The sequence below is a fragment of the Suncus etruscus genome, chromosome 5 (genome assembly GCF_024139225.1).
Source record: "Suncus etruscus isolate mSunEtr1 chromosome 5, mSunEtr1.pri.cur, whole genome shotgun sequence".
In the NCBI taxonomy this organism is placed as follows: Eukaryota; Metazoa; Chordata; class Mammalia; order Eulipotyphla; family Soricidae; genus Suncus; species Suncus etruscus.
In genome coordinates, this window is record NC_064852.1 from 149,478,024 (window position 1) to 149,499,117 (window position 21,094).

At 41.5% G+C, this 21,094-nt stretch overlaps 1 protein-coding gene across 2 annotated transcripts in view; it reads left to right on the forward strand.

The window, feature by feature from the left end:
• Positions 1–21,094, forward strand: part of AZIN1 (antizyme inhibitor 1) — a 39,292-nt gene that overhangs the window by 15,798 nt on the left and 2,400 nt on the right. Inside the window, exons 3-11 of one of the 2 annotated variants that reach the window (XM_049773901.1) lie at positions 2,516–2,712; positions 3,768–3,941; positions 7,070–7,242; positions 9,114–9,248; positions 11,914–11,995; positions 12,523–12,597; positions 14,717–14,879; positions 18,979–19,094; positions 20,459–20,673. In XM_049773901.1, coding sequence (XP_049629858.1) covers positions 2,611–2,712; positions 3,768–3,941; positions 7,070–7,242; positions 9,114–9,248; positions 11,914–11,995; positions 12,523–12,597; positions 14,717–14,879; positions 18,979–19,094; positions 20,459–20,673 — 1,235 coding nt within the window. In that variant the 5' untranslated portion in view covers positions 2,516–2,610. The remainder of the gene's footprint in view (positions 1–2,515; positions 2,713–3,767; positions 3,942–7,069; positions 7,243–9,113; positions 9,249–11,913; positions 11,996–12,522; positions 12,598–14,716; positions 14,880–18,978; positions 19,095–20,458; positions 20,674–21,094) is intronic. The other variant, XM_049773902.1, reaches the window with a different exon arrangement.

Sequence of the window (21,094 nt, forward strand, 5' to 3'; positions counted from 1 at the left end):
CACACGCAAGGCAAATGCCCTACTACTTGTGCCACCGCTCCAGCCTTCAGTTTATTTTATAAACTAAATTTAAATAACTATATTTTTCATCACTAATAAATGAAGGCAACTTTTTGTCAAAAATATTTGTGATGCTGACCTTATCAGGAAGTTCTTGCCATAGTCTTGCTTATAGTGAAGTTAATTCCTTTGTTTAAATCAAAATGTTCTCAACTCAGTTTCTGCTATTATGAGAGAGATTGAGGAGCTGAACTGGAAGTAATTGGCTTCTTGAAACAAAGCCTGGTATGTTTTGTAATTAAAATCAAATGGTGTTTCCATTTAATGGACTTTGAGTGTTACTGTGGCTCATTGGTGCCTGTTATTAGTGTGCAGCCAAACAGTGTTACCAACTTGTCAGCCTGGAGGACTTACCTGAAGTAGTTTGAGATTAGTGAGTAAATTCCACTAAGAAAATTAACTTTCATGTGCTGCCTCCGGAGAGTAAGTGATCTCAAGGTGGGGGGCTTAGTGTTTAAATTGGAGAAGTGAAGTGGGTCAGTTGCTTGCCTTGCACATGGCCAAAATGAATTAGTACTCATGGACTGGTTTTCTCACAATTTCTTTGAGAAACTAAGCATTAAATGAAGTTTAGAGAAACCAACCTAGGGGCCGGAGAGATAGCATGGAGGTAAGGCATTTGCCTTTCATGCAAAAGGATGGTGATTCGAATCCTGGCATCCCATTTGGTCCCCTGAGCCTTCCAGGATCAATTTATGAGCATAGAGCCAGGAGTAAATCCTGAGCGCTGCCGGGTGTGACCCAAAAACAAAGAGAGAAAGCAACCTAGAGTTATAGTTCAGTGACATCACCAAACCATATGTTGCGACCCTTACTCCCATAATATAGGCAAGAGACTTGGCTTTGTTGCTTTTGTGGGTTTTTTTTAGTTTTTTTGTTTTTTTTCTTTAGTGTGTATTTGTTGTTTTTTTTTTTTTTTTTTTGGTGGGGGGGGGCATACCCGGTGATGCTCAGGGGTTACTCTTGGCTATACACTCAGAAATCGCTCCTGGCTTGGGGGACCATATGGGACACCAGGGCATCGAACTGAGGTCTGTCCTAGGCTAGCAGATCCCTTACTGCTTGTGCTACCTCTCCAGCCCCATTTTGTTGCTTTTATGTGAGGATGTTTTATACTGGGGAGCTATGTGATACCAGGTATCACATCTATCAAACTCATGTTTGCCACATTCAAATCATGCGCTCACCTTATCGAACTATTTCTTTAAGCCCAGCATTGTTTACTTGACATAACTAACACTACCCTGTGGCTTGAGCTGAGTTCAAGCATTACATGGAGATGCTCTACCCCCTCTATTTCTGGTACTTCACTTTTATCTGCTTTTGAATTTAACTCTCTGGAACATTTATCTGTAATCATTTTATAACAAAAATAAAAGGTAGAAATACCATCTACCAGGGACCCTGAAACTTTTTAAACCGGGGGCCAGTTCACTGTCCCTCAGACCATTGGAGGGTCTGACTATAGTAAAAACAAAACTTATGAACGAATTCTTATGCACACTGCATATATCTTATTTTGCAATGAAGACACAAAACAGATACAAATACAGTATGTGGCCCGTGGGCCATAGTTTGAGGACCACTGATACCCCATACAACTGTCAGGAGAATCAAATTGAACAGTCCACACAAATCATTCATCCATAGTACTGTAGTAAATATTCCATATTGATTATTATTATTATCATCATATTATTATAAAAAAAAGAAGAAGAAGAAATCACTCCTGGCAGCCTCAGAGATTATATGAGATGCTGGGAACTAAACCTTGGGTCCATCCTGGACCAGCCCCTTGCAAGGCAAACAACCTACTGCTGTGCTATTACTCCGGCCCCATATAATAGAATTTAACAAGGTATATTTACAAATCAATGTAGGAAATTTTGTTTCAATTTTTTTTTGGGGGGGGGGGGTCAGACCTGGCAGTGCTCAGGGGTTACTCTGGTTTTGCACTCAGAAATCACTCCTAGAAGGCAAAGGGGAGATCATATGGGATGCCAAGGATTGAACCTGGGTCTGCTGCATGCAAGGCAATGCCCTACTCACTGTGCTATCTCTGGCCCTGAGTAGTTGTTGTTGTTTGTACAAATGCATATGCCCCTTTACTTTGGCTTTGACCTAAACTGATATGAGGGCCTTCTGGTGTGCTTGGGGTATGAAAGAGCCCAGCACAAGCACGTCTTCCAACCCATTGATTGATCTATCTCCTCAACTCCCCACATGAACTTTTTAAGAAGTAAACGAGGGACCTGGAGCAATAGCACAGTGTGTAGGGCATTTGCCTTGCACTTGGCCTACCTGGGTTTGATCCCCAGCATCCCATTTGGTCCCCCAAGTACTGCTGGGTGTGGCCAACTCCCCCCCACCAAAAAAGAATGTAAAAGAACCTGAAAGTGTTAGCCTCACATTAGTTAATGAAAGTAACACAGTGATATAACTTCTCTTTCAACAGTTTGTTGCATATTCTAAGGACCCAGACGTAAGGCTTGGTGGCCGGTCTCTTGTTTTCCTGGTTTATGACTTTCGGCTTTGTGGAATACGGCTGAGATGAAAGGATTTATTGACGATGCAAACTACTCCATTGGCCTCTTGGATGAAGGAACAAACCTTGGAAATGTTATTGATAACTATGTTTATGAACATACCCTGGTAAGTGTGTCATTTTAGTGAGTTTATGAATGCCTGGATTCTAAGTACTTGGTTCTGAGGTTTTTAGTCTGATTACATATATTTTGTTCAGATGTTGACATTTTTGGTTATCTTGAATACCCTCCAATCCCTATGAATTGTAATGTTTCATTTTTAGCACATACCTTGCATCTTTTCTTTTTTCCCTTAAGTGTCTCAGTGTCCGTGCTCTTTGCTTGACCATCTTACCATCAGGTACAATTCATAATGGAGATGATTAGTTTGATTAGTTTTTGTTGTTGTTGTTTTTTGTTTGTTTGTTTTGGGTCACATCTGGCAGTGCTCTGGGGTTACTCTATGCACAGGGGACTGTATGGGATACTGGGATTCGAACCACTAACAGTCCTGGATCAGCTGCATGCAAGGCAAATGTCCTATCACTGTGCTATCTCTCCAGCCCTTGGTTCGCATTTTTTTATTCTAAGATATAGGGAGGAAATTTAGGTCCTGAGCTGCTAAAGTAGATAAGCCAGTTTTAAACAGTGAAGAGAAAGCATGATAGGGAATGAAAGTCTAGTTAGTTGAATTTTAAAAATTTATTGCCAGAGCAATGATTTGATGTGTAAAGTGCTTGCTTTGCATATGGCAGGCTTGGTCTCTGACATCTCCTGTGGTATCTTAGGCCCCACTAGTAGTGATTCCTGAATACAGAGCTAGGGGTTAGCATTAGCCCCTCACACAACCTTGTGTGCCCCCACGCAAAACAAAATATTTAGATCTCCATTGTTTGCTTAGACCAACCTTAAAAGTATGATGTAGGCCCGGAGAGATAGCACAGCGTCGTTTGCCTTGCAAGCAGCTGATCCAGGACCAAAGGTGGTTGGTTCGAATCCCGGTGTCCCATATGGTCCCCCGTGCCTGCCAGGAGCGATTTCTGAGCAGACAGCCAGGAGTAACCCCTGAGCACCGCCGGGTCTGGCCAAAAACAAAAAAAGAAAAAAAGTATGGATGTATGCATGTCTGGACTTATGTGTAGTACTCTATTGTAATAGTTGTCTTCATTTTCCTACCTATAGACAGGAAAGAATGCATTTTTCGTGGGAGATCTTGGGAAGATTGTGAAAAAGCACAGTCAGTGGCAGAATGTAGTGGCTCAGATAAAACCATTCTACACAGTGAAGTGCAATGCTACTCCAGCTGTGCTTGAGATTTTGGCAGCTCTGGGCACTGGGTTTGCTTGTTCCAGTAAAGTAAGTACATTCCAGAATTCTGTCTGTACCTTTTTCTTTTTAATTTGAATTATTTAAAGAAAATATATCACATTGTTGACATAACTGATCATAATACATTTGTTTCAGGATGACAGAAAGCAGTTATTAAGAAATAGAAAGAGAACAGAGAATTAAAAAAAATGGAAGAAGGGGAGAATTCATTAGCAATTACATTTGTGAAACTTCTTTTTTTTTTCTTAATTATTTTTATTTAAACACCGTGATTACAAATATAATTGTAGTTGTGTGATTACAGTCATGTAAAGAACACCCCTCTTCACCAGTGCAGGATTCCCACCACCAATTTCCTAGATCTACCTACCCCACCCACACCTGTACTCGAGACAGGCTTTCTTTTTTCCTCATTCATTCACATTGTTATGATAGTTCTCAGTGTAGTTATTTCTCTAACTGCACTTATCACTCTATGTGATGAGCTTCATGTCATTAGCTGCACCTACATGGGAAGATGGGGGGAAGTAAGGGTTGGGACTGAGGCAGTAAAATATTAGAAATGAGGTTTGTAGGGCAGTATCAAGGTCACAATACAAGATGGATATTATGGATATATAAAATATATGCATACAATACTATCAATATGAAAACAAGGAGAAAAAATTTTCAGTGACTGTCCCAACAATAACCAGTGCTAGAACGGCCCACCCTCCTCCCAGAGCGCATTCCCATTAGTGTAGGCAAAGGTAGGGGGAAAGCCTGTTGACCCCTATAGAGTCCACCTAGACCGACGCCCAGGGAAGGCCTGAAGTCCAGGGGAGAAAATCCCTATACCTGACAAGAGCTGGTCTCCAGAATCGAGGAGGAGACCCGAAGCCAGATGTCTGCCCACCCTCATCCCCATGCACCTCCCCTCTGGAGTATGGAGGGAAGGGGGAAGCCTGAGGACCACTAAGAGTCCACCTGAACCCACTTCTGGCCATCTGAGCTGGCACCCAGGGAAGGCCTGGAGTCAGGGGAAAAAGACAAGGATGGCTGGGGGCCTGCCAAGCCTCCCAGCACTCCCCAGGCTAGGGAGAAAGGCTCTGGTATGGGGCCTCCCCAGACCCTATACCTGGCAAGAGCTGGTCTCTTGTGAAACTTCTTGTATCAGCTATAAAGCCATTAATGCCGTAGCTGAAGGTTTAGTGTGCTCCCATTTTTTTCTCCAGAGATAAAAAAGAAAAAGAAGAGAAGGGTGTGTGCACCAATTGTTGTTTGCATAGTCACAGCACAATATGGAAGAAGCTGGAAATAAACAACTTTGGCCTAGACACAGGGAGATCTTACCCCCGAAGCACATTGGCATAACACCAGCCAAGGCTCCAAGCATACTTGGTTGCCCGACCCCCTAGTCATTCTCAGTGGTCAGCTCTTCAGTCTCATAGTTGTTGCTGTCAGGTGTCTATAATTATAGATCCTGGTTTCTGTACAGGTGCGTCTTCTGGTTTCGTCTCACCATTAGGTAGCATTGCAGAAAATCCTGTCCTAAAAGCAGACTGTTGCTGTTACCAAGTCATCGGGGTGTCATAAGAACCCTCTTTGGAGTAAATCGGTGCCATGGCTGTAGTAGGGCCTTCCTTGGTAGAATTTATGTTCCTGGTGCTGGTGTGGGAAACCTTGTTTGTTTCAGTTCAGGGGGTGAATAGTCAGTGTCGAATCAACTGGAGTCTAAACCAAATCATTATTAATGCCAAGTGTCCAGGTTGTAAGGTCCCTCTGCAGTATAAAAGATTTTGTGTTCCCACCTCTATTAGATAAGAACATGTTTGCAACTGTTAACTTTTCCCATTTTGATGTGCCTATGCATAGAGAGATAGTGTCAGGGTAGTTACTAGTGCGTATGGGGAGCCGAGGTGTCAAGACCTACGACCCTAGAGTGTTTTGTTTACATGAACTCTGAACAGAGATTTGTCTATTAGTATACTGGAGTATACTAGTATATTGAATGGAACCTGAGGATAGAGTACATTGCTGCTATATGAAAAGATGTACGATAGCGGCTATGCCTATTAAAGGGATGTATCTCAATGAAATATTCAAAGGAAGTTTATATGTCCTCTTGAACTCTTTTGAAATAGACAGGGAAGGGGTAAGATCTGGTGGGTGGCTTCAAGCTGTGCAATCTAAGGTTTTGTGCAGTCTAGGTAGGATGGCTCCCAACAGTACCATACCAGGAAATGTCCTCAAGTGGGGGATTTCTCAGGAACCAACTTTGTAGCAAGCAAAAGTCCACGGTGCTGGAAGGTGAAGGCAGAAGGGTCACCAAGAGCAAATCAATAGCAGCAGACTGTCGGTTTCTTCTCAGACAGAAAAGAGTCTGTCTTTTCACTTTGAGGCTAGTTGGCATCTGGCTGGGCTGGAGAGAATGTTTTGCTTTGTGAGGAGTTAAAGAATGAGTAAAAATAATAGGTTAAATATGAGGGATTGACATGAAGGGCTTGAAGAGAGTCTGTAAGAAAGAAAAAAGAGGGGGTTAAGGTTTATATATAATGGAAGGGACAACACCATACAAGGCAGATATTGTATCTATTTCGGACTGAAATTAGACTGATAATAATATGATGTGCACAGACACTCATGGGGCCTACATTGGCAAGCAGATAGGTTCACGGATGATTACACTTGAAAAGCTTTTCTAGATGATATGGGACAGAATACTTGAAGAGAAGAAGGGGAAGGAAAAAAAAGTATAGCTGGCAAATATGCTGTAAAAGATTCCCCCCCCCTTTTTTTTTTTACTATTTAGACCGGTCATGCTTGGTAAAGGTAAACTAGTTGGTGAAAGGAATAGTGTAGGTTGTGTGTGTAGCATTCTTAAGAGCAATCATGGATTTCAAGTCAAAATAACCAAGTGACATGGTAATGAGCACTGTTTGGGGAGACTATACCGTGAAATTGATATTTTATCTATTATATTGTCTGCAAATATACTAGTGAAAAGACATTTGAGTTAGATGAGACTTTGCGCCTCATTCTATAATTGTGAAGGTTTTACTGTGGTGTATAATTCTAATCTCTTTTAAGATAGAAGATAAACTGTGTAAGGTAGCAATTGGATAAAACATAGAAATTAAGCTTTTTACGTGAGTGTTTACTATCTATTTTTACAGACTGAAATGGCTTTAGTGCAAGAATTGGGCGTATCTCCAGAAAACATTATTTATATAAGCCCCTGCAAACAAGTATCTCAGATTAAATACGCAGCAAAAGTTGGAGTGAATGTCATGACATGCGACAATGAAATTGAACTGAAGAAAATTTCACGAAACCATCCAAATGCCAAGTAAGTGTAAAGCTAAGTGCTTGAAAACAGTATCTGTTTAGGGTGTGCGTTTATCATTACCCCATGGGAAAGAGGTGGAGCAGTAATAATATTTAATTGATTCCTTCTAATTTTGTGTAATTCAGATGAGACAATGGCATTTGGGATGTAAACTTACCTAACTCTTTAAATCGAGAAAGGAAATTTTGTTTGGTAAACAAATTCTAGATCACAATACTTTCATAATTATATTAACCTTTCTGTTTAATACTTGGGGGCTTGAATGTATTTTGGTCAGCACTTTCCTCTGAGAGTTCAGTTTGCCCCGATGCAATTCTCGAACAAGTCTGTCTTGTCATTGGAATTCCTTTTTAAGGTACCAACACTTCTCTTTGAACTGGGAGCTTAAGTGGGGGTTGGGGAGTGAGACTAACACACAGCTGCAGAGTATTCAGGGGTTACTCCTGGTGGGCCTGAGAGAGTATGTGGGGTACCAAAGATTCAGCCTGAGCTGACTACTTGCAAGGCAAACGCCCTACCCACTGCACTCTCTCCAGTCTTTATGTTTACACTTTAAAAGTTTTGATTCAGAATTTATGTTGAGAACTTGTATGCTAGAGAAGATTTCAGGATATTCTAAAGATTTGTTAATACAAGGTAGTTCACTTTTAAGAAACTAGTGTGTCTGTTACATAATCGTGAGGTGCCATCCATATTTTCTTTGTATATGATTTCTTTAATGACTAATAGTATTAAAATAGAAATAATGACCAGATTAATTAAAAATAAGGACCAAGATGATAGCATAAGGGGTTAGGTTCCTATCTTGCACATGGGTGACTGGGATTCGATCCCCACACCCCATATGATCCGCTTTGTCCACCTGCAGTGATCTCTGAATGCACAACCAGGAGTAAGCACTAAGTACAGCTGAATGTGACCCAAAACCCAAAAATCAGTGAATAAATAAAATATAATTCTGTTTGTGATCTTCTTAAATGGACCTTGATTTTAGATGTGTGCTGTGCTAGATTATATATTAAATGACGTTTTCTTGAATTGTTTTCTTGTGTTGTTTTATGAGGCAAAAAGATGGCTTTTATTGAACCCAATTTACTTAGATGTGAGGAGAAAGGATTAGGTGTTGTTCAAGGGAATACACAGCTTGAAAAGTCAAGCCGAATAATATTTTTATTAGTATTTTTTCTAGTAATATTTTCTAGTTATTTTTGAGTTTCAGAGATTAGTGTTCTCTGAGGTTTATCACGACTTCCTTAAGATGGGTATATATACATTTTTAGTTTTTAATAGAGATTTCTCAGCAGTCTTGGTTTGTCATGATTTGGATGAAAATGTCAAATACATTTGAAACAGTGCTTTTGAAAGACCAGTAGTCAGACAATAAGTAACTCAGTCTTCCCAGAATTGAGACAGAAGAGATTGATAGGAATGGTCAGATTATGTGGTGAACGATAGGCTAGAATCTCCTAATTTGGGGAAATTCAGAATACTTAAAACCCTGATACTTTTTGCTGAAAGAAAATGATGGCATTGCTATTCAATTTAGTCTTTCTAGGTTTTTTAAACTGATGGACTTCATTTGAAAGTAATGTCTTTCATTTCAGAACCCAATCGACTCTTGCTCTCTTAACTTCCTGCATTTTCCAAATTCCCATCCTTTTCAGCTCCATGCTTTAGGCCCTAATTGCTAGTTTTCTCTCTATACAGGATTGTTTTTCATTAGGTTCACTTGATTCTTCCGTCGCTGGATTTGGGAGCTCTGACAACATAATCAACACAATCCCTACAATCTTCAGGCTTCACATGTGCTGATGATGGTGTATGATGATGGTGTAAACCAACTCTGCCTCAATCATCTTCCCTTCTCTTAGGGTCTTACTACATATTGCAACAGAAGATCATATTGGAGGTGAAGAGGGTAACATGAAGTTTGGCACTACCCTGAAGAACTGTAGGCATCTCTTGGAATGTGCTAAAGAATTTGATGTCCAAATTATTGGAGTTAAGTGAGTATTGGTTTTAACTTCATTTGATGGTGCCAATCTTTGACTTAAGACGATTTTTATGACACATCAATTAACTGGGTTTCTAATAAATATTTCTTGGCCAAAATATTCTGCCTTTTATGCCCCCAATGAAGAAATAAAATGAGTACACAGAAATTCAGTTAAGCTAGTAATTTAGCTCTAGCTCACATTTTAAAATTGTTGAAAATAATTGTGGGGGTTTTTTTTGGGGGGGGGGGATTGAGGTCACATCTGGCTTTAGGGTTTTCTCCTAACTATAATCAAGGATTATTCCTGGTGGTGCCCAAGGGACCATATGTGTAGCCAAGGAGAGAGCCATTTGCTGTAGTGTCCTGCCTGTTGTGATGTATCTTGTGCATATCTGGCCCCAGAATCTTGTTCTTGAACCCTTTATTTGTTTTTTTGTTGTTTGTTTGTTTGTTTTTGTTTTTTGAGTCACACCCAGCAGTGCTCAGGGGTTACTCCTGGCTCTCTGCTCAGAAATTGCTCCTGGCAGGCTCCGGGGACCATATGGAATGCTGGGATTTGAACCACTGTCCTTCTGCATGCAAGGCAAATGCCTTATCTCCATACTATCTCTCCAGCCCCCTTGAATCCTTTAAAGGCAGTTAACCGCATCACTAGTCTTAGTAATTTTTTTGTATTTGTTTTTTGGACTGCACCCAGTGGTGCTCAGGTGTTACTCCTGGCTCTACGGTCAAAAATCGCTCCTGGCAGGCTCTGGGGACTATAAGGGATGTCAGGGATCAAATCCGGGCCTGTCCTGGGTCGGCTGTCTGCAAGGCAAATGCCCTACCACTTTGCTATCACTCCAGCCCCATCACCTTCATGATTTTATATAGTTTAAGGTTTATGTTTTATAGCTAAATTAGGTCTGAGTTTGATTTAGAGCCATTGTGCATAAAGCTTCAAATTTTGAGCTGATCACACCTTTCCAGTTTCACTGATTTTCTGTTATGTTATTCATAAACTTGTGTAAAGAATTGGCACTGCTGAATTAAATTCTCCTAGAATATTTGAAGACTTTTTGTCTTTGGTTTTTGGGCTACACTTGAAGATGCTCAGGGGTTACCCCTGGCTTTGCTCTCAAAAATTACTCAAAGAGGCCAGAGAGATATCATGGAGGTAGGGCGTTTGCCTTGCATGCAGGACAGTGGTTCAAATCTCGGCATCCCATATGGTCCCCTCAGCCTACGAGCATAGAGCCAGGAGTAACCTGAGTGCTGACAGGTGTGACCCAAAAACAAACAAACAAACAAACAAAAAATTACTCAAAGGAGGGAGGACGGCCAGACCAATAGCACAGCTGGTAGGGAGTTTGTCTTGCATACAGGTGACCTGGGTTCAATCCCCAGCATCCCATATAGTCCCCCAAGCCTGCCAGGAGTGATTTCTGAGCACAGGGCCAGGAGCGATTTCTGAGCGTTGCTAGGTGTGGGCCCCCCCCCCCCAAAAAAAAAGAAATTACTCCTGGCAGACTCAGACCATATAGGATACTAGAGATCAAACCTGAGTCAGCTACAGCCCAAGGCAAATGCCCTACCCACTTTGCTGTATCATTCTGACCCCTATATTTGAAGACTTTTTTTGTTTGTTTGTTTTTGTTTTTGGGCCACACCCAGCAGTGCTCAGGGGTTACTCCTGGCTGTCTGCTCAGAAATAGCTCCTGGCAGGCACGGGGGACCATATGGGACACCGGGGTTCGAACCAACCACCTTTGGTCCTGGATCGGCTGCTTGCAAGGCAAACGCCGCTGTGCTGTCTCTCCGGGCCCTATATTTGAAGACTTTTTTCATATTGAGAATTTAACTTTATTTTTTTTTGAGAATTTGACTCTTTATGGCATGTTTTAGTATGAATTTTATCTTGTTCATGTAACAAGCACACAGCTGCAATCAGGGCACAGAACCATATTTAATTCAAAACATCCTGAATCTTTGACACCAAACTAATATTAGTAATTTCCATCTGAATTATATGTTTAAGCGGAAAGTTGTGTGGCTTGTTTGGTGCTTGTCATATACCATATACACAAGAAAGTGTGCCCTATCTGATTCACATGAAGTATAACTAATTTATTGTTAAAATTTGCTCATAAGGGGCCAGAGAGATAGCATAGTGTCAGGTCATTTGGCTTGCATGCTGAAGGACGGTGGTTCAAATCCCGGCATCCCATATGGTCCCTCGAGGCTGCTGGGGGGGCGATTTCTGAGCATAGAGCTAGGAGTAGCCCCTGAGCGCTGCCGGGTGTGGCCCAAAAATCAAACAAAAAAAAATTTTTTTTTTTTTTGCTCATAAAATCATAATTCTTAGGGCCAGAGCGGTGGCGCAAGCAGTAAGGCATCTGCCTTGCCCACACTAGCCTAGGATGAACTGTGGTTCAATCCCCCGGCATTCCATATGGTTCCACCTTCCCCCAAGCCAGGAGCGATTTCTGACAGGAGTAACCCCTGAATGTCACCAGGTGTGGCCGAAAAAAAAAATAGTAATTCTCCAAATGTTTCCTTTTCTAAGGCTTTTATTTTAGCCTCGACAACTTGAAACCGGTACTTCCCATATATACTTCACATGTCAATTGGAAGAATGTTCGAAGGGAATTATAGGAAGGGCCTCTAAAACTTAACTCTGCTTTTCTTTCTTTTAGATTTCATGTTTCAAGTTCTTGCAAAGAATCTCAAGTATACGTACATGCACTATCTGATGCCCGATGTGTATTTGACATGGCTGTAAGTTCTTTCATAAAAGTTTTGTGAGGAAAGAGGGTGTGGAGTGTTAGCGTACTCTAGTCACTCTGTGACATATAGCACACCTGGCTATAGTTATTCCTGGTAGTCAGGGGAATCGTGTTGTGAGAATTGGACCTGGGTTGGCTACATGCAAGGCAAGCGCCTTAGCCCCATGCCGACCTCTCATTCCCGTATTAGCTCTCTGACCAGTTATTCATTTTTTTGTTCTAACTGTAATGTACTCCTTAGAGCGTACCTCAGTTTTTATAATACAAGTTTCATATCTAGTTTTATTAATTGGGTGAATAAATAGTAATTTACTTGCATATGTTTGTAAGACAGTACAGATAAACTAGGAAGATGTGTATGTAATGAAGCATTAATTCTGTTAGTATAATCCAAGCAGTGTAATATCCTAAACATTAGAACAGATTTCTGCCTTTCTTAAGAGAGGAGGTTTTCAGAATGTATTTACATATGTTCTGTTTCTATCTGGAAATTCATAAAGTGTTCGTTTCTGTTTCTAGGGAGAATTTGGTTTTACAATGAACATGTTAGACATTGGAGGAGGTTTCACGGGAACTGAATTTCAATTGGAAGAGGTAAGCTTTGTCAGTTAAGACTTTCTTCATATTTTTTTTCACTGTTTGCTTTTTGGCCAAGAAATGTGCTGCCAGATGTTTCTTTGAATTAAATTTTGGTGATTGTAATCCCAAATCCTTTAACTGCCTTTTTTTTTGCAACATACCTTCCCTGCATTTCAATTCTACTTTTAGAACCCCATATGTTTTATTGGAATTTGTGAGGGTTTTTTTTTGTTTGTCTGTTTGCTTGTAATGGATTCATTACACTTCATTTTCTCCAACCCTAAAACCAAAGTTTTAGAGAAGCTAGTATTTAGTAAGTGGTTATAATGGAGTGACTTTTCTGCGTAAAGAGGGTATGGTTTATACACCTCCCTTTTTCGTTCAAAAGTGACAAAGACTAAAAGTCCTAACATTTCAATTCTAACACTAAAAATGAACAGGCAGTGAGAAGATAAAGTAGCTTCTAATTTATTTTGGGGCTAATCCTATCTGGATGCTTTTGGTGGGGGTTGGGTATTTATGTGTCACCAAGGATGGAACCTACATGCAAAATATGTACTATAGCCCATAGCCCATCGGGGACTCGATTCACTCCCAGCCTTGGTGTGGTTTGTATTGGGGGGAGGGCACATCCTGCAATGCTTAGGAGTAACTCTGGGGGCCAGGAAGGTGGCGCTAGAGGTAAGGTGTCTGCCTTACAAGCGCTAGCCAAGGAACGGACCGCGGTTCGATCCCCCGGAGTCCCATATGGTCCCCCCAAGCCAGGGGCGATTTCTGAGCACATAGCCAGGAGTAACCCCTGAGTGTCAAACGAGTGTGGCCCAAAAACCAAAAAAAAAAAAAAAAAAAAAAGGAGTAACTCTGACTTTGTACTCAGGAATTAATCCTGGAGGTGCTCAAATTGAATTCCATGGCAGACCGTACATCAAACCTCAGTCAGCCATTTTAAAGGCATACACACTACTGTGACTCTGGTCTCACAGCACTAATGTTTTTTGTGTTTTGGTTGTTCGTTTGTTGTTTGGTTTGGTCTTTTGGGCCACACCTAGTTGACACTCAGGGGTTACTCCTGGCTATGAAATCGCTCCTAGCTTGGGGGAACCATACGGGACGCCGGGAGATCAAACTTTGGTCTGTCCTAGGCTAGCACTGGCAAGGCAGACACCTTACTGCTTCGCACCACCACTTCAGCCCCACAAGCACTAGTTTTTATGGGAACTTATATTTAAAGATATGAGGGAAGAAACGGAGACTAGTGTTCAGGAGAGACAGACTTCTCCGAAGTGGATACAAAGAAACAGAAAATCAAGATATGAAGAGCAAGCCTTATTCATTTGTTTTTACTTTTAATCCATGTCACAAAGGAATAAATTGAGGCAGATTAAGCAATTTTACTCACATGAACAAAACTCTTCACACTCCTACTATGTCCTCCTTAGCTCATATTTATGAACTATTTTGAAATTTTGATTCTAGTAAAGAACCACATAAAGTGACCAGGTATGAAAAATACAACTTTAGTCACCAGAAGGTATTGCCATTGGAGTTAGTACTTTTTGTTTGTTTTCGTTTTGTTTTGGAGCCATACCCAGTGACACTCAGGGGTTATCCCTGGTTGTGCTTGCCCCTGGCTTGGGGACCATATGGGGGATCGAACCAGTCGTCCTAGTTAGCTGCATGCAAGGCAAAAATGCCCTACCACTTTGCGCCACTGCTCTGGCCCCTGGAGTTAGGACTTTTTAAATCCAGGTCATATTTTGATAGTTAAAAGATATTAACATTGGGGCCGGAGAGTTAGCATGGAGGTGTAGGGCATTTGCCTTGCATGCAAAAGGACAGTGGTTTGAATCCCAACATCCCATATGGTCCCCGTGCCTGCCAGGGGAAATTTCTGAGTGCAGAGCCAGGAGTAACCCCTGAGCACTCCCGGGTGTGACCCAAAAACCAAAAGCCTCCCCTCCCCCCCCAAAAAAAAAGATGTAAACATTGATGGTTTGGAAGACTTCAATTAACTGTTTAATAACTATATATATAACAAAGTTTCGTGGTCTGGAATTTGAACTATATATAGACTCAATAATACTGTGAATTATCTATTCTGGCATTAAAACCGTAATGTGTTTTAAATCCATAGCTTAATCATGTTATCAGCCCTTTGTTGGATATCTACTTTCCTAAAGGATCTGGCATTAAGATCATTTCAGAACCTGGAAGCTACTATGTGTCTTCTGCATTTACACTTGCAGTTAATATTATTGCAAAGAAAGTTGTTGAAAATGATAAAGTTTCCTCTGGAGGTAAGACACAAAGACATTTTTTTCTTTAACTTTATTTGTAGCACCAGGATCAAACCCGGGCCTCACACATGCAAAACAAGTGCTCTGTTCCTGAGCTACAACCCACAGTTTCCAAAGTTTGCAATTTTGTTTCTCTGAATTCCAGTTAATTTGGAAATTACTTTCTAAGATAGTAATGCAAGTATAAATATGTTTAATGACATTTGTGGATTAAAGTTGCAGGTGTGGGACTTAACAGTAGCCAAGAAGCTTCTCAGAGTCGCACTGAGCGTGCATGCCTCACACTGGCCCATCCTGCTTTTTGGATAGATGTGCAACAGTAGGGAAGACATTGGCCTTTGCATACTATCAACCCAAATTTGATTCCTGGTACCCCAAATGGTCCCCTGAGCCCACCCAGGAGTGATTCCTGAGTTCAAAGCCAGAAGTAACCCTGAGCATCATCTGGTGTCCCAGAACAAAACAGAAACTAGAAATGCAAATGACCTCTTTCATCCTGATAATTTCACCTTTAGTAGTGATGAATTTGATACCGAATTAACCTGAAAAGTAGTTTTTTTTTTTCTCTTGCATCATTTTAGGATATGTGAGCATTGTAATAACTCCTGGGCAGTCTTTTCATTTACTGCACCAAATTTACATTCTCTTGTTATTCTCCCATTATTCTCTGAATGCTTCTTTTGCCAAGATTATTTGTATAGTCTATCCTTTCCATGTATCGGTCCTGGAGTGAGCATTTCTTTAAGGTGTTTTAGTTTATTCTAATACAGAATGGAATTTTAAGAGGGCCCAAGTGATGGCATAGCAATAGGGTGTTTGCCTTGCATGTGGCCAACCCAGGACAGACCCGGGTTCTATCCCCTGCATCCCATGTAGTCTCCCGAGCCTGCCAGGAGTAACCCCTGAGCACTGCCACATGTGGCCCAAAAACCAAACACAGAAAGGATGGAATTCTAAAAACCAGTGTTGGTTGTGCTCACTATTAAAATCATTGTTCCCAGGCATTCTCAATTAACAAAGAATGTCTGAGGAAATTCATGTATATTTCTTGCTTGGTATACTATTCTCCCTTTCTATTACATCTTTGCCAACCCTAGAATATCAGAAGATAGTACCGGAACAGCATACCACTTCCTCCACCACCACCACCCAATAAAGCAAAAGCCAAGAGCAGAATTTGTTTAGGTCAGGGTTTATTGTTAATTAGGGTTTCTTTTTGCTTTGGGACTTCACTTGATTGCACGTAAGGGTCCTTGCTGACTCTAGTAGTGTCCTGGGATTAACCCCAGACCTTATGCACAAAGTCTTAGTCTAAGTGCTAGGACTAGTGCGTATCCTGTGTAGGCATGTGGATATTTCTATGGAGGCATGTTTAATATGACAGTAAGGCACACACAGCCTACTTTCAGCAGTAATGGGATCAGGTTCAGAGGACTTGGGTGCTAGCCCTGTCCTCCAAGATAGCTGTGTATAGCTCAGAAAGGAATAAGTACATCTTTCACATCTTTGCATTTGGGGGGTATTGATTTATGTTCTCTAAAAAGTCAGACATATTAAACATTTTTTATTAAACCACTGTAAGATGCAGAGCTAAAAAGTTGTTGATGGTTGAGTTTCAGCCATACCATGATGTCCCAACACCCATCTCTTCACCCGTGTTCATTTTCCATCACTAGTGTCCTCGTTTCTTCTTGTGTCACACCCTGCCCACACTCTCAGTTTCAGACAGTTTTGTTCTCTTTCCTTTCTAAGCCCCATGGTTTGTGATACTGTTACTGAAGGGGTGTCGCGCCTATCACTTTACTTCCTTCCAATTTCTAGTTTTTGTCCAGAATGATCATTTCCATCGATTGTCATGTAGGAGTCCCTTCACTGTCTTAACTACACTTCCCTTTTCGTTACCCTATTCTGTAGTCTTTGGGTATTCTCATAGTACGGATTTGAGTTTTTTTTAATGCCCTGTGTGTGTGTATGATTATTCTAAGTTTCTTTCCCTTTGACTTATTTCATTCAGCATATTTCTCTCCATGTCTATTTATGTATGTATAAGAAATTTCATTACTTTCTTTTTCCCAATAGCTTCATAGTATTCCATTGTGTAGATGTACCATAGTTTGTCTACTCATCTGTTCTTGGCACTTGGATTGTTTCCAAATTCTGAATATTGTGAATAGTGCTACAATTTTTTTTTTTTCTTTTTGGTTTTTCGGGCCACACCCGTTAGATGCTCAGGGGTTACTCCTGGCTACTCGCTCAGAAATTGCCCCTGGCTTGGGGGGACCATATGGGACACCGGGGGATCGAACCGTGGTCCTTTCCTTGGCTAGCGCTTGTAAGGCAGACACCTTACCTCTAGCGCCACCTCGCCGGCCCCAGAATAGTGCTACAATTAACATAAAGGGGAGATGCCATCTCTGCCTTGTTTTGGGGCCTCGAGGGTATATTCCTAGGAGCAATTTTGCTAAGTCATGTTGGAAGCTCAATTTCTTTTTTGGGCCACACCCAGCGGTGCTCAGAGGTTACTCCTGGCTGTCTGCTCATAAATAGCTCCTGGCAGGCACGGGCGACCATATGGGACACCGGGATTCGAACCAACCACCTTTGGTCCTGGATCGGCTGCTTGCAAGGCAAACGCCGCTGTGCTATCTCTCTGGGCCCGGAGCTCAATTTCTACATGGGTTTTTTGGTTTGATTTTTGGGGGAAAGTTTGTATCTTTTCCACAAAGGTTGGACCAGTCAATATTTTCTTCAGCAGTGGATGAAGTTTCCTTTCAAGATACAGTGTGCTTAAGATCCAGTATAATATTGGAACCATGTTTTATGTTTTTTAAATCAGTATTCCACCTTGCGAGTATCTGCTCTAATGCTGATAAACACTAGTGTTTTTTTCCAAGTTATGTCAGGTCCCAGAGGAATAGTAAAGGTGCTGAGAATTCCTGCCTTATTAGTTGTGGTGTTGAGTTCAGAACCCAGTGACCCACATTCATTAGCACAGTCCTGGATTTTGGCAACCACAGCAGGTTTTGGTTGTCCTCCAAGTGTGCAAATTCCTCAGCTAGGAAGTGGGACTCCTAGGAAGTACCAGCAAGTCAGCCAGCAAAGCGTAGATGTACCTCAGTCTTCCCAGGGGTGGCAGGGGAAGCTGGTGGGAGAGGAGACACTGGGGAAATACAGTGCTTGGGACTGGAGAGAGCAGATAGGACACTGGCCTTACATGAAGCAGACTCAGGTTCCAGCCCTGGCACCCCATATGGTCCCCAAGCCCTACCAGGAATGATCCCTGGGAACCACTGGGTATGACCTCAAAACAACAAAATACCCCCAACCCCATTTGGTCCCTGCTCAGGTGGTGCTCCTAGCACCGCCAAGTAGCTTGGCCTGTCCGTGGCATCACAGGCGCTGTGATGTGTCTGTCTGAGTGGCACCGAACCCCCAACCCACGTGGCAAGAATTTCTGGATGGGTCCCTGAGCCTTCGGAGCACTTCTTGAGACCCCAGTGCTACAAACATTCCTAAAGAAATCACATGGGCGTGTCTTTGCTTTGAGGGTGTGGCTGATTTATAAAAGTTGAATCTTTTCAAAGATTTCTTTGTATATACACATGCAAGTTTGGGTTGTTATCCCCACTTTTGCTGGGTTTTGTGGGGGGAGTTTTGAGGTTTTGTTTTTTTGTTTTTGATCGTGTTCTCTATTTATTGATTTCACCCACTGGTACCTTCAGGGCTTACTCCTGGTTGTGCTTACAAAGGGACTATGTGGTGCCTGGAATTGAGCCCATCTCGGCCAATATTCAAAGCAAGCACCTTAACCTGTGTAGTCTCTCCAGCCTCTCCTGTAGGGTAAGCTCATTGTAGCTTTAATTTACTTTTACTCGTGACCAATGCAGTAGAGCACTTTATTCATGTGTTCCTTGGTTAGCTTCCTTTCTGAAAAGCTATGTTTAGCTAAAGGCATCTCGTTATATATCATTGTGTTTCCTGTCAGGCAAATATTTTGAAAATCTGAACTGCATGAGTCAGTCAACATTGATTTAATATTTTATGTTATGTATAGTAACTGTATTTGCTATGAATTAATATTTATCTGTTTCTATTTCAGTAGAAAAAACCGGAAGTGATGAACCAGCCTTCATGTACTATATGAATGATGGTGTTTATGGTTCTTTCGCAAGTAAACTGTCTGAGGACTTAAATACCATTCCAGAGGTTCACAAGGCAAGTTCTATTAAAATATCAAATTTTTGTTTTTGGGCCACACCTGGTGGCTCTCAGGGGTTACTTCTGGCTCTATGCTCAGGGGACCATATGAAATGCCAGGATCAAACCTGGGCCCGTCTCAGGTTGGCTGCATGCAAGGCAAACGCCCTACCACTGTGCTATCACTCTGGTCCTAAAACACCAAAACTTATTTGGCAGTTTATAAACTGATCTGTTACTTGATGTATATACCAACGTAAAAAGTGATTTTTTTAAAATTACTTTACTGTGGTTATAAGATTGTTCAATGTAAGTTGGGTTTATTTTTCCACAGACACAAAGTTGTTCATAATTAAGTTTCAGTACAAGACCCTTCACTGGTTTATATTCCGGCCACCAATATCCCCAACTTTCTTTCTGCCCTTCTCTCTCTCTCTCTGTCTCTCTCCCTCCCTCTCCTCTCTCTCTCCCCTTTCTCTCTCTCTTTCTCTCTCTTTCTCTGTCTCTCTCTCTCTCTTTCTCTGTCTCTCTCTCTCTCCCCCTCCTCTCTCTCTCTCTCTCTCTCTCTCTCTCTCTCTCTCTCTCTCTCTCTCTCTCTCTCCCCCTCCCTCTCATTGAAGGAGTATCATGCATATCACTTTATCTCGCTTCTCAGCACCCAGTTCTTGTCCAGAGTTATCATTTCCGACTCTATTTTTATAGTGCTTTCTTCTTTGTCCTAACTGTACTCCTGCTCTTTGTGGCAAGCTTCCTACAATAGACTGGTTCTCCTGGCCCTCATCTCTATTTGTCTTTGGGTATTATTACCATTTATGTACATTAAAAATGTATATACATATATGAATATATTTTATATATGTACCATTTCTATAAATGCTATATATAGGTATATGTATATCCCACAAGTGAGTGTGATTTGTTCATCTTTCTTTCTCTGACTCATTTTGCTCAGCATAATACTTTTCATATCCATCCATGTATAAGCTAATTTCATGACTTCATTTTCCCTAACAGCTGCATAGTATTCCCTTGTGTAGATGTGCCATAGTTTCTTTATTCACTCATCTGTTCTTGGCATTCTGGGTTGTTTCCAGATTCTGGCTGGAATATTGTGACTATAATACTGCAATGAACATAGGAATACAGAGGGCTTTTCTGCATTGTATCTAAAAAAGACTTCATACTGCAGTGAGGCAGGGGATGGATTATTGTCCTTTTAGAGGACTTAGATCCTCTGACTTGAGTGTTCATGCTCTGCTTCCAGGAGAACGACTTGTATGACCATGTTGAGAGTCCAAGACAGTGAAAGGTGCTTCTGTCTACCAGCACATTCAAGGCCTTCTTGAGCACAAACTGAATTTCAAATAACTTCTTTCTTGCAGAAATACAAGGACGATGAGCCTCTGTTTACAAGCAGTCTTTGGGGTCCATCCTGTGATGAGCTTGATCAAATTGTGGAAAACTGTCTTCTTCCTGAGCTGAATGTAGGAGATTGGCTTATCTTTGATAACATGGGAGCAGATTCTTTCCATGAGCCATCTGCTTTCAATGATTTTCAGAGGCCAGCAATTTATTACATGATGTCATTCAGCGATTGGTAAGGTGTCCAAAGCTTCGTTTGTTTGAGGTCTTATAAGGAGATGCCTAATAGTACGAAAGTATAGTAGAGGGTAGGACGCTCCTTGCTCATAGCTGATTTAGGTTCCACCCTCAGCACCATATGGAGTCCCCTGAGCCTGCCAAGAGTGATTCCTGAGAGTCCAGGGCCCAGGGCCTTGTGCTGCATGCAACTGCTAGGACTGGTCCCTGACACAGAGCGCTAAGTTCCGTCAGGTATAGCTTGATCCTCTCCCTCCACTTCCCCAACCCCCAATTATAAACATACAGCAGAATGTACATGCATATGTATGCATACATGCCAATCAGTTGCCTATTCCAGATGTATTCTGCCACTCAGCTGTGTACCTGGCCCTTCTCCCAAATAGTCATCTTTTATTTTAGGGGTTAAGGGAAGACAT